The 13,851-nt window shown below is 41.1% G+C and overlaps 2 protein-coding genes across 2 annotated transcripts; one reads left to right on the forward strand and one right to left on the reverse strand.

Moving 5' to 3' along the window:
• Positions 1-643: 643 nt before the first annotated feature.
• LOC133013473 (dendritic cell-specific transmembrane protein) lies at positions 644-2,261 on the forward strand. The gene is made up of 3 exons (XM_061080425.1): positions 644-1,693; positions 1,782-2,114; positions 2,202-2,261. The coding sequence occupies exons 1-3, from the start codon at positions 647-649 to the stop codon at positions 2,259-2,261; spliced, it is 1,440 nt and encodes a 479-aa protein (XP_060936408.1). The 5' UTR covers positions 644-646.
• A 1,495-nt stretch (positions 2,262-3,756) lies between these two features.
• dpys (dihydropyrimidinase) lies at positions 3,757-13,471 on the reverse strand. Its single transcript, XM_061080640.1, has 9 exons — positions 13,122-13,471; positions 12,018-12,176; positions 11,651-11,830; positions 10,268-10,457; positions 9,459-9,615; positions 9,032-9,173; positions 8,191-8,333; positions 5,323-5,530; positions 3,757-4,206 (listed from the first exon to the last, which is right to left on the reverse strand). Exons 1-9 carry the CDS (start codon positions 13,368-13,370, stop codon positions 4,147-4,149), a joined length of 1,488 nt encoding a protein of 495 aa, XP_060936623.1. The 5' UTR covers positions 13,371-13,471; the 3' UTR covers positions 3,757-4,146.
• Positions 13,472-13,851: the final 380 nt, after the last annotated feature.

The raw sequence follows: 13,851 nt of genomic DNA on the forward strand, positions 1-13,851 counted from the left end.
AACTCACTTCAAAAGTAGCGTTTCATGGTAAAGCTGCTGACGTTAAGACCCTGTCATCAACCTCTAAACGGATTTCCCCTTTTCAAAGTAATAAATTCCCTATTTAAAAGCAGCTGTCTTTACAAGTAAACCTTGACTAGAGTGACACAGTTCAATTACTTATATTCCAACTTCTTTTGCACCCCCTGTATTTCTTCATTGTTGTTTATTGACATTGAGTCCTATTAAAAGGTATTTTATCATGCTTGTTGTAAATTGTATTGTTTTGTGATGTATACATCAAGTGCTCGGTCGGCCTATAGCAGCCTTACAATCAAGTATCTCACAGTGTCTCAACCAGCCTCATTCTTACCTCTTTGTACTTCTCCATTTGGTTGAAAATAGGGATGACTGCGAAATGACTAATGACTGTGGTTTGTTTTCCTCTTTTGGATGTATATAAGGCATTTGCAGACCACATTCACAAGACTACATGCCCTGATGTACAACAGGTTAGTACTTGTATTTAAATGTACAGCTTTCTGAACTGAAATGTTGTTGATTTACACGCTGTGTTATTGAACCCTTTCTTTCTTTAAACCTACCCTTCTTTGTTTTCCAGGGTCCAGGGTTTGGTCATCACACAGTGTCTCCTTTAATATCCAAGATGCTTCTCTCATGGGTAACAATAAAACAGAGTCTTGCAGATTTTGGATTTCTGGTCGTGGATGTTTTCACAGCTGGTAAAAGGGAGAGCTTTCAAAGAACTTTCATCCTCTTCCTGACCTGCAGCTCCTCCAGCCTGCTGCTCGGCACCCTGCTCTTCCTCTACCTGCTCTACACCCTGGACTATGACACAGCAGTGGCTGGAGGGATTGCGGGCTGCTTTGGAGCATTGCTTACCGGCGCTCTCTTCTTGTCAAAAAGAGTAAGATGCTTAGGGACTCTCTTTGTTATCTCTATTTTCATGAAGAAGAGTCGAAGCTTGCTGCTAACTGCCGGGACCAGTTTGGTAGTTCTCAAAAACATCCGCAACACCTTGGAAAACCTCACAGGCCTCCTCAGGAGCATGATTTGCAACCTCAAGGCAAAGAAGTCGGCCATCACAGCCCCTTTCAGTAACTATGTCAATATGTTGAAGTGGATAGGAAACATGCTGAAAGGGATAACAGACCTGGGAGTAGTGAACTTTGACTCCAAGCTGAAGGTTTCACCCAGACTGGAATCAGAAAAATTCAGTGAGAAACTCAGAACAGCGGAGCAGAAGCTGAATGAGACCGTGAAATTTGCACAGTCCCTGGTGAAAACAGTGTCCTCTGTGACCGACAGGATGTTTCCTGCCATCAGCTTCCTCGTGCTCATGATGTTCATAGCCTTGCACATAAGAAAATACCGCAGTGACATGAAATATCAAAACAGGTATATTGGCGGCAGATTTGTCCGTTTTGACGAGAAGCAGAAGGCAGAAGGAAAGCCCCACCTCCTCCCCCTCACACCAGAGGAGGGGAAGCTGTACACAGCTATCCTCTCCGCCCGTCCCACCGCCAGGGAGAGGAAAGCTGTTCTCAAGTTTGGTGCTTCAATTGTTTTCCATTTTGTGACTTGGGTCATATTTATAACTGTGGATGCTTTATTGTACTGCTTTGTGGATATTATAACGACAAAGTTATCAGAGCTGGAACCCTTCAATGTCCCCCTGTTGATGAGAATCAAAGTAAGTATGTCTGTGAAATTGTTTTAAGAACTTATTACAATCATTTCAGTCATGTAGCCATGGTTTACTAATTCTTCATTGTTTTCAGGGGATTGCGACTTTAATTGGTATACCCCTTAGTGAGGAGAGTCATCAAAAAGACTTTTCCTTCTCCGTGACCTTGTTCGAGAAGAAGTGCCTTCCTAAACCCAAGCTGCTGCTCTATAACTCCATATGTCCACTGGCTGTCATTCTGCTCGTCCTGCTCATTATGGCCCTGGTGGCTTCCAAAGTGACCCAGCTCAGGCTGATGGTCTGTGAGCGATTCTTCTCTACCGCTGCGGAGGAGAGAGTGGCGTACCTGCACGCCAAGATCCTGTTGAAGAGATTGAAAAGGAGGAAGGATAAAAACAACTCTAAGCTCAGATCACTAATTCTAAAGGTTTGCATTGCTAAATATATTTAAAAAAAACGAAGGGATGAAAATGTGTTTTTTAATCCTGGATTTTTCCTTTTCTTCTGTGATCAGCCTCGTTTCTGGTGCCCGCTGCTCTTCCGACCCAAACAGAATCCACAAAGTGTCGTGTGAGGACATCAGGATATTACAGCCCTGCTCATTGCTCTGGGGATGGAAATGTAATTCTTTTGGACAGTTGGACCAACAGCCACTGGATGGACACATTTTATTCTTCCAAGATTCTAATGACTTTGGTGATAGTCTGACTTTTCCTCCATGTACCACCATGAGGTTGACATTTAGTTTTTTAATAAAATGACTCTACAAGGCGGGGGGATGAACATGAAAAGGGGCCCAGGCTCCATTCATGGTATCCAGGTGATGTTCTGGCTTTTTGTGGACCAACAGCAGGAGGTCAGTGTTTTCTCTTATCCACTGTGCCATGTTGATTTGTTGCCTCATATTGAGCAAGTGTTATTGTTTTCACACAGCACAGGAAAGAGAAGTGATGGGTGTTTTTTAAGTTGAACTATTTATTTTTTTCTCTCTTTAAAACATAGTTGGTAAATAATTCATAAATGGTATTAATATTTTATAAATCAACTGTATATCAATAATAACAACGTCAGGTAACTCTATTTATGCTATTTGTTATTTAACCTCTGAGGCCTTTGCAGTTGTTTGTTTTTTGTGAGCATGTCCACTCAGCAAGTTTTCTTTTCATTGCCACTTATTTTAGTTGTTGCTTCCTCTTCCTCTTGCTTCCTCTTCCTCTTGCTTCCTCTTCCTCTTGCTTCCTTTTCCACTGTTCATTTTCCATCAGTGGTTATTGCCATTGGTTTGTATTATGCACAAAAAAGTCTTGCTTGCTGGTTTTTGATCCTTTTTTCTGGTGTTTGTCTTCGTCCATGTTTGATTATTTTAATGAATTTATAAAAAATAAAATTATAAAATGATTTATCATTGGATAAGGACTATTTGTACATAGACTTTTTATGTTTCTCCTAGTGTTATTTTGTTTCCACAATTACACTGTATGAGTTTAGAATATGAGTGATATTATTTGCATGAGTATTGACGCATCCATGTACAGGAATACTTGAAATTGACGGCTACGAATGCATTACCTATAGTTGACTGGTTTAAATCCAATAGGACTGTAAATTCCAATACCGCCAGCCCCACACCATCACTTCCACTGCCAGGGACGAGAGGAAGTGGTACTGCTCAAGGATGAGTAGGCCTTCTGTGACTCACACGCCGCCACTGACCCGTGTTGCAACCTGATAAGCTCACATTATGTCTCAACTGGCCCTGTGGCATAATACCACGCCAGCATGCCAGCCCAATAGGAAGCTGCCTCATGACGCTCGGTGACAGTGGCAGACCTTTTTTCACCAGGAAGGGAACGAGTGCAGCCCATACATGGACAAGGATGGAGTGCATATGATAATGTGTGATGCTGCTGAATATGAAAATAAGAGTCAATCTGGGTCAACAAAGCAAACCTTACTACTTTCACGTATGTCAGTGCATTTGAAATGAATATTTCATCAGAGCAGCTTTTGGGTGAGAAATATCAGCTCTATCGCCAATGGCAACAAACATTTTAGAAAAACCAGGCATATTGGAAATTACATTTTTTTTATTACACAATTATATTTATAAAATCATTTGCATAATATAAAAGTGACAAAAATCCTCTTATAATCAGCTCTGCTAACCTGTGTACTAAGCAGAGATGACCTGGAAACCTCACAGGGTTGAGTAAATATAACAAAGGTATTATCTGCCAACAGGACATTGACCTGAGTTGTCTGAAAAGGCCCAAAAGCTTAGCAGCACACACTGATTGAAATGACTTAGTAGAATTGCAGAATTATTTGAAAAAATGTCACATGGTAAAACCACTCACACAAGTTTGTCACAGACAGTGTCAGTTGTTTTGGATTTGACAGCTTCTGGATTGTACTGGAGACACACAGCTGGAGCTCAGGAGCTTTCATAGTTAAGCTGTTCATAGAGAAATTACTTTGCCTTCATAGGGTTTTCTGATCACAGCTGCAGGTTTCCCGACCTGCAAGTCAGACACAAAGCAAAAGAAAGGTTAAGTGATCTTTGTGTGGAGTTCCTCATCAGGTCCAGGCTGATTTCAACTCAACTAAACGTTAAATGTGCCTCTCCCAAAGATTTTCATTTTCCTGCATTTCATTTTTATCCTCTTATCTTCCTTCTGTCCTACTAACCAGAAGGTCGACAGTTCGATCCTTGTCACCCTCACTCAGCGTGCCTTAGTGTCCTTGCGCCAGATACTAAACCCAAGTAGCCCCTAACAGCTCTGTGGGCAGTGTGTGAGTGATGTGTGACAGGGAAAGTGCTCCACATGGAAGCAAGCAGAAGTGTGGGAGAATGACAAACCTGTACTGAGTAGTAGAACACTAGAAAAGTGCTTTATGATTACAGACCATTTACTATACTATAACCATGTACAGTATTAAAAAACCCAGTAAATATAGATTAGCTTTCGGAGCTGTATACTTTATAGATGGCCACCTACCACAGGCACATTGATGCAGGTAAGATTTCTCCCAGGGCTGCTCATGGTCAAGCTGACTGACAGATGGTCAGTGTGTTTGTGTGGAAGAGAGTGATAGAGTGGGACCTGGGGCAAGAGGGTTTTTTGATGCCATTTCGTTTTAACTTTAAAAATAAACTGCGTAGCCTATTATTTAGTTACCTGGACACAAAAATTCTCTGTCTGCACATGCAGCACTCTCAAGGGGAGGACTGAGAGGGGATGGCAGAATTGGCAGTTTTTTTTATAATCATTCTGGTTTAAAGGGGACGGCACATATTACAAATCGTCTAGTGCCTAAAACACTGGGAAATACTCTGATTTGTCTCCTTACTTTGAGTTAGATCATGAAACTTTTGTGAAATTTGTTTATATGTTCTTCAGTGTGAGTGTCTCTTTAAGAAAAGAATATGGATTTTAGCTGATTTACTTAATACATACATGGATAGATATTGCATGCTCTTTATACTACATATTGTTTTCTTATTTTAGTTACATTTTTCCAAAAGTCAATGCAATATCTGAAAGCGTATTCTGTGCACCAGGTAGAGTGGAGCACACGGGAAAGGAGACTATGTCACATTTTATGAGGACTGAAATATGTTGTGTGGAACTAACCTGCTCTCTTTGCTTGATTCTTTTGTAAACAAACTCGGAGAAGGGTTTCCTGTGGATGAACCTGCCGTGTCCTGGTGACACCTTCAGCTGCCCCTCCTCATAGACCACTTTCCCTCCAGAGATGGTGACGACGGGGACACCGTGACACTCCATGCCCTCGAAGATGTTGTAGTCCACGGCCTGGTGGTGGGTCTTGGCTGAGATTATCCTACAAAGACACAACCACATGTTTGCAAACACTTAAGTTCCTGTTCACATGATGCCAGTGTAATATATATGTAAGGTAATCTCCACATGCTTTATAACACAAAACACAAGCCCACAATGAAGTCTTAATGCATTGTGTTCCAATCTGAAACATACTGAATCAGGCCTAGATGTACCCCTATATCAAGTTAGTGCGGCTCACTTACTGTGAAGCAACAAGCGCCGTAGTGTATTATTTATTCAACGTTTGCTCATGTAATGCTCTCTTCTCTAAGAAGCTTACTAAGCTTCTTTTGGTCAATGAAAGAGACACCTCAACATTTGCAGTGCTGCTGATTATCCTGCGTGCTGGCACAGTCAGCAGAAGGGCATTGTTTTCCCCCCTCTGCCTCAGTGTGTGTATATTTGTGTCGGTGTGTACAGTTTTTAAAACCTATTTAGCGACTCTGACATTGTCAGGACCAGTAGACCTCATAGGGAGCAGAACCTGGCACAACGTCATTACTGAGCTCCTGGTTAAGTTGGGTAGTGAATTCTAGTTTGGTTAAGGTTAGGGATGAGGTTTTAGTTAGGCTGTCCACAATGATTGAATGTTGTGTCTTCATGATGATACTTGCCCAAACTAAACAGGGCATGGACAGATTTTTACCAAACTTGGTGAGAACATTACTTACTCCAGATGATTATCTTTTGGAGCTGATCTGTCAAGGGGGAGATGGACAACACATGCACAAGAAAACTAAGCCATTGGGGCATTAAAGGAGTAAGTCTACCTGCCAGAAAGAGCAGAGCCAGCTCAAGGAGGAGCTCAAACACATGGACGAGTTCTTCAGAAAACTGACATTCACCAAAGCCCACATCGAATCTAATAATGAGAATGGCCTCTCTGCCATTGCCTCAGTGTTTATGTTTCAAATAAAAGCATGTACAACTGCAAACCACTGTAAAAGCAGCTTGAAACACAACTTGTGGGAAATGTAGAAATCCTAGAGAAAAATTATATCACAATGTTTGATAATAAAAGGATTGAAAGCTCTACACAGTACTTGATGAAATGTAACATATAAATCATTCTTGAGTGGGGAACAGAGAAATAAATTTGACTCAAACAGATGAAACCCTTAATAGCTTTTTTTGCCTTCTTCTCCTCAATTCACATACACACATTTCCTGTTGATTGTTGAAGCCAGACACTGTGCACTGAGCTCTGTCCTCATTATTTAAGTATACCCAATTACGGAGAGACAAGGCAACTGACTGAGCTTCCTCTGCGTTTCTGGTTATGCAACTGTTTGTGGCCCCTGGTCCCGGATGTTATGAAGCGACACTGAGGGCAATTAATTGCACAGTTTAACAGATGAATTCATGGCTGCAGCAATCAAACACGAGACGCTCTCATGCTTGAACGGCATTATAACATCTGCAAACACGCACACGTGGTAAAGGCGGAACATACATAAACAATCGCACACAGAGGTGATGTCCAGGGAGGAGCTGGAGAAGCTTTAAGCTGTAAACTCATCTACAGTCTGAACTGTCAGAGTCTCAGGCCTCACACAAGCTTCTCCTGTGATACCAGTGAATTCATTTACAGCAAATTACACCATGATGTATTGTGTTCTTCTCTAATTCACATCGGCGGTTAGTGACTTCCCTGAGGGGCTCAGCCCAGATTCTCCAGCACACAGAGCAGAGCAGAGCGTCCTGCGTTATATAAGTCTCAGTGTGCTACAATATGCAAGCTACTGGAATACAAACTGTCCTCTGTACCTGCATCTGCCCATGTGCTCCACAGTGCAGCATACTGTCTACCTCTTGGGGACTTTAGGAGGAAAATAACAAAATGCAAAGAAACAATGACGTGATCAGTTATGATATCCTGGAACTGTTACTGAAAATAGCCTTAATACTCTGTGTTCAGTACTATGAAAATTGGTTCAGCTCCCATGTGAAATATTCGTCATCTTTAAGATCCTCACCATGAGCTATCGGCATTGTCCCACTGATGCTGTGTGCACCTAGCTTATGTAAGGGTATTTAAAATCCTTCCCCCCCAAAACAACATGATCAAACATGGACAATAACCGGTCTTTATTTAACTGATGGATGAATGTGTAAACTGTGTTAGGCTTTCATTTCCAGCTTTAGATGACACAGCACAGACGTCACCTTACACGCATATGTTTGTGTGTGTGTGTGTGTGTGTGTATGTGTGTGTGTGTTTGTATGTGTAATGAAGTGGCGCAAGATGAAAGATGCATTTCTTCTCTTCTCTCTAGCTGCCAGTATAGACTGCATGATTTACTGCTGAGCTCCCTAGCCTCATCTTATTTAACTGAATTCTTGACATGCTTTCAAGTATCCCCAGTACTGCAGCAGCAGCATCTGCATCTACAGCACTGGTAGACACATCAGACTTAATGTGAATGGATAAGCATTCACGATGTGCATCGCAGTCATATACATATAAATATAATGGTACACACACACACACACACACACACACACACACACACACACACACACACACACACACACACACACACACACACACACACACACACAGACACACAGACACACAGTGTCTAGGAACTTTTTTTCCCAGCTGTATTTTAAAGGCTTACTCCCAGTACACTGAATGGCTAGAGTCAGGGTCCTCACCTTGTCAGCTTAGGGTCCCATATAACCACATCAGCATCTGAGTTCTTGGCGATACGGCCTTTCTGCGGGTAGAAGTTGAAGATTTTTGCTGCATTGGTGCTGGTGACAGCAACAAATCGATTCTCGTCCATTTTGCCGCTATGCTGAGGGAAAGAAATACACAAAGCACCCAGTTTGAGTATTGGGGGGGGGCACAGTGAAGAATTAGCAGACGAGGGGTAAACGCTTAACAGAGCAGCGAGCAACTCATTTCTGCCCAAATTTGTGATTTGCACGCTCTGTTGCAAGTGTTAAATCTTTTCCCATGGCCTTGGGGTGGCCGGGCTGAAACACTGTCCTCACAACAATGGCAATAAAATGCAACGTCTGCAGCTCCAAGAGTTTACTGCCTTTTCTGTTTGTATTGTAGAAGAACTGAATAAACACTTTTTATTTAATTTATTTAAGCTGAGAAATAAAGTTTTTAAAAAAGGGTAAATACATTCTCAGTCAGACACTCAGTTCTGTGATTCATTTTTGTATAGTCATGACGCAGAAACGTAAAATGGCCCCTGCTCACTGTTGTCCCATACATGATGAGTAAGCAGCCATGACTGTGAGTCACAGTAAGAATTATCAAGCTGATGTAAGACACATAAAAACAGGGCTTTGTAAAATAAATTGTAAAAAATAATTATTATTACATTATTGCAAACTCTGTAATGACAGGAAGCTCCGTAATGACTATACGCAGCGCAATTACAGCTCAGATGTCTTCTACTCAGAATTATATCTCAGTAAAGACAGTGGTCTCCCTATCTGGACTGATAAAGTCCAGATAGGGATTATGATTCGGACGTACCACTCCTTTCTCCCAGATGACAGACATCCTGTCCTCCACACCATTCACGCCGTTAGGGATCTTGGTGAAGTCGTCTTTTCCCAGGGCCTTCTGGCACACGGAGAAGGTGCAGTTGTCTGTTCCCGTCACACTGAGATCATCACTAGAATTATCAGAAATAAACGTGTGAAAAACAAATGGCAATAACATTATCAGAGTTATTCTTGAATATTATTATATTATATACAAATTAGTTTTTATGCACAATTTTTAGTTCATGTTATTTCTGCTTCTTGCTCAAACACATAAAACTCGAATTGCAGTTGACGAATTAGAGTTTGATTTTCACCTTTTCAGCATTTCATATTGTTAAAAACTCTCTTACGTGAGAATTGCTGATATGGTTTTCTACAAATGTGCCTCCTGCTGCTCTTTCAGTTGCACTTACTTGGCCAGCAGGTCCATGAGGTACCCAGGAGTGCTGGGGTCAGGTCTTAGTGGAGGACCCATGACAAAGCCAGCAGCATGGGACCACTCCTTGTTCCAGTAGTTGGTGCCATCTGTACCCAGCCCAGCTGCAATGGGCTCCCCGAACACCACACGACCTCAAGTGAGATATAGAAAAATTAAAATATAAAAAACAACACCTGGGCAAGTTATTTTTCTAAGTAGTGATTTAAAGCTGTTCGACTATAGACAAGGATTAAAAGTGGGTGGGAAAAACATCTACATTTTAACCATAAAACAGTAATCACATTAAAAACTGGTGTGGCACACTGAGGGTCCAACAGTCCCCATATGAAACAACATTTAAACTTACTACATATGTCTTATTTGTATCTGCACATAATTGCACACACTCATAAATATATTTTCTATAAACATGCACGATTCTTTCATCAAGATCCATGAATAATTATCTGAGAAATCAAAGATAATGTTGAACAATCTCACAATATTATAGAAACTGATTTAAAACCAATTCCTGTGTCTGCCTCCTAATCCAAATCCACACCGAACTGTAATGGGTTCTTTCCACCAAGTTTCATGGTAATCTGGTTTATAGTTCTTGCGTTATCCAGTTAAGTAACAGATAAACAAATAAACAAACAAATGCAGACGAAAACATAACTGCCTTGGCGAAGATAATCAGGAACAACTGTGAAATAAATGTTGACATTGACAAAGACCAACCTATCGTCTCTTACACTAGCTGTCCTCTATTTAAACAGCAGGTGGTAGCAAACTCCCACTCACCATCTCTGCGTGCATTAGACACCACCTTGGCAGCAGATTTGCTCATGACATGGACCACATAGAGCGGGCAGTTGACAGCGTGAGCTATGGTGATGGCTCTCTGGGTGGCCTCAGCCTCCACCTCCTCTGGCCGACACAGCTCATGGCCCTCGGGCCCCGTAATGCCCAGGGCCAGCATCTTCTTAGCCCCCTGTCGGGCCCCAGAAGAGACGACAAGGGAGGATGAAGGTTAAATGTTATGAAAGCAAAGCACAGAAAAGGTTGTGTCCAAGCAGAGGGGGAACAGACAGTAACCGAGTTTGTAATGGCTGTTGTTAAAACACATTATATCCACAGATACACTGTGTTTATGGTGAAAAGCTAATTTAATTTAAAAAGTTTCAACAAACATTAACAGTCCAAACACATACTTAATAAACCTTAACCATAGAACACAAACGTCAGTGGTGTGGGTCCTTGGGTAGCTTCAGTCTGCTCACTGACGTCATAGAAGGTCGGCTAGTTTCCCTGCTCCCATCCCTGTTTTTTTCAATAGGCACGTGTTCGGGTGATTTTTACCCGACCTTAGTGATAGAGGGTAAAATATTTGTTGAATATAATATAAGTTGTAAATCATGAAGGGAGACATGTCCCAGGAACGGCTGGACCGATGAACAAGTTACCAGCTCTATTTTTTTTTTTTAACGACCCCCTAATCTTTCAGTAATCTTAGAGCCTTTTTTTATAAGGTTACCCCGTGATACCTTTTTTTTGGTTGTATGAGATGTTGTATTGGGGAAAATAAAAGAAGAGTACTTCAAATTGCCATGTATTGTTGTACATTAATATATTTTGATGAGAAGTATTTTTTATGGGGTATATTATATCGGGTAAAATGTACCCGACGTTAGTGATGGTGTAACTAATTGTACGTTAGTGTTCTAGGGTTAAACACACTTCCAAGGGAGTATCATGTGTTCCCCACTATCAGAATCACAAGTTGCTTTCCTGACATTTGCTACTCCCTAGTGGTGATTTATTGCCATGACATTTGATTAAAATTAAAAAAACACAACGAGAAATACTAGGCATTTTCAGGGCAGACATTTTGACATTCCATTCATTGAGAACTGTCAGGATTGTTGATTTTAATGGGACCTAAATCTGTTCATACAGTCACATTATGGGGACTTGTCTTTTTAATGAGAACTAAAAGAATGTCCCAATATTGTAAACCATTACATTTTGAGTTTTGTGTAACTGTCCACGATGAGACATATAAACACTGTTTCTATCATATTTCTCATAAACCTCATAGTCCCTGATGTTGTTTTTACAATGTGCTGTTAGCAATGTTCTTTTTTCACACTTCCTAAACACAACATCACATGTGCTCATACTGACCTCTGCGATCAGATCTCCATTCTCAGCATGAACCTGAGCTATAGCTCCAATCTCCTTACACTGAGAGAAGGCAGCGTAAAGCTCGGCGTCATCCAGCATGAACACGTCTTTATAGGCCATAAACATCTTGAAGGAGTTCACTCCTTTCTCTTTGGCCAGAGTCTCCATTTCTTTCTTGACCTGAGGGTGAAACAAGTTCGGACAAATACAAGGAAGAATTTCTCTGCTTAAACGTGATTCTCATTTCTTCCTTTGACAAAAAGAAGACAGACACATCTGCATGGTGCTGTTTATGATACAGATTTCAGACATACTATGCATTGCCAAAAGAAAATAGATTTTTATCAACAATTATTTGATCAGTCACCTCGTCACTCCACCATGTGACAGCGACATGCAGTGAATAGTCACAGCACACTTTGGGGTCAGCTGTCTGCCGCCAGCAGTCGTAGGCCTCCAGCAGAGACTTGCCCTTGTGGGGGATGACAAAGTCCACGATCATTGTGGTCCCTCCTGCAAGAGCAGCCTGGTGGAACACAAACATTAGCCCAGAAGTTAAAGACTAACTGCTTTAGGTAAAGCGTTAACACAATCCATCCTTATTTCACCTTCTGTCAATTATACACAAACATGATAAAAAACACATAGCTGCAGGTTAACGTATAGAATGGAATCATTAATAGAATAAGATCAAAGAAATGCACTGAACAGATTAAGACTACATATGTTAAACACAACAGTTTTCAAGTCTGTGTATTTTACTTTACTACATTAATTGACATATTGCAGTAACCTGTCATTATTATCTCTAGATTCAGGAGCATCCAGGTGGGGAAATAAAAGTAATAGTTTACACAGCCATTTATTATGTTACACAATGATCTATAGCACTTCTGTCTGTCCTGGGAGAGGGATCCTCACATGTGGCAGGTTTTTTCTTACTCTTGTTGAGGGTTAAGGACAGAGGATGTCAAGACAAAGTGTGATTTGTGATATGGGCTATACAAATCAAATTTGATTGATTGTTATCCCAGCATGCACTGAATTGAATTTAGATTTAAAACGTTGTTCTTAGAGTTTAGCATGTAGCATGATATCTCAGCAGAATGTTTAGATAAAAGTGTATTGACCTCGAACTTGGAGAGAAGTTTAGAGAAATATTCATATATATAAAGAGTCACATAACAGAGAGGAGTCAAGTGTTTTGGCTCACATTTAATTCAAAGGTGATGCAAGCAGACCAGTGTATGATGGTGAGGATGATAAGACCAGTTTCCTCTGTTGTCATTGTAACAAGCTTCTCAGTTGCATATAGAGACATTTTCTCCTGAGAAGTCTTGAAATGAGTGAAGGTATTGAGGTTCCACCAGCTGTTTAACTTTTTCTATTATTGTCCTTTATATCTGTCTAACTTGATGCACTTGAACGCACCAGGGAGCAGATAAATCACGCTATCCAGCTAAAAACAAACCTTAGTCCCAATATAGAAGTCATCCACTGCCTTAGTGCCCATGAACGCCAGCTCCATGTGCGTGTGCGTGTCGATGCCGCCCGGGATCACCAGTTTATCGGTGGCATCGATGACTCGCACCCCCGCTGGGATCTGGAGGTTCAGTCCAACTTCGACTATTTTCCCATTTTCTATGTAGACGTCGCAGATGGCGGAACACTCCTCGTTCACCACGTTGCCTCCTTTGATCAGGATCCCGCTGGGCTCCATTGCTGCTGTGCGCCGCTGAAACTTAATAATGTCAGTCTATGGTCTGACAGTGTGGAGAGATGTGGTCTGTGTGTGTCAGTGAGTGTGTATTAGTGTGTTAGTGTGTGTGTCAGCTCCAAAGTTCACTGAGATACCACTGACCCCTCTGTTTAGTCTGGTCCTGCCTCTGTGATTATTCAACTCAGTTTGAGATAACAAGTTAGTTACGTGAAGTAACTTCGAAAAACACTGTCAAACATGGTATTTGGTTTTTGGTATTTTAAGTTGCGATATATATATAAAATATAAATTCAGGCATTGCGGTAACAGCGAGTAAGAAATTATTTCACATAAATCGAAGTTCACGTAAGGTGGAAGTACATTTTGACAAGTAATTTCAAAATCAAAGCCTTAAAAATGCCATATAGAACTATACCTTCTCTAATTATGGATCATAATTAAAAGGACACTTCCAGATTACACAGACCAGTATTACTTGAGA

The sequence above is a fragment of the Limanda limanda genome, chromosome 11 (assembly GCF_963576545.1).
Source record: "Limanda limanda chromosome 11, fLimLim1.1, whole genome shotgun sequence".
In the NCBI taxonomy this organism is placed as follows: domain Eukaryota; kingdom Metazoa; phylum Chordata; class Actinopteri; order Pleuronectiformes; family Pleuronectidae; genus Limanda; species Limanda limanda.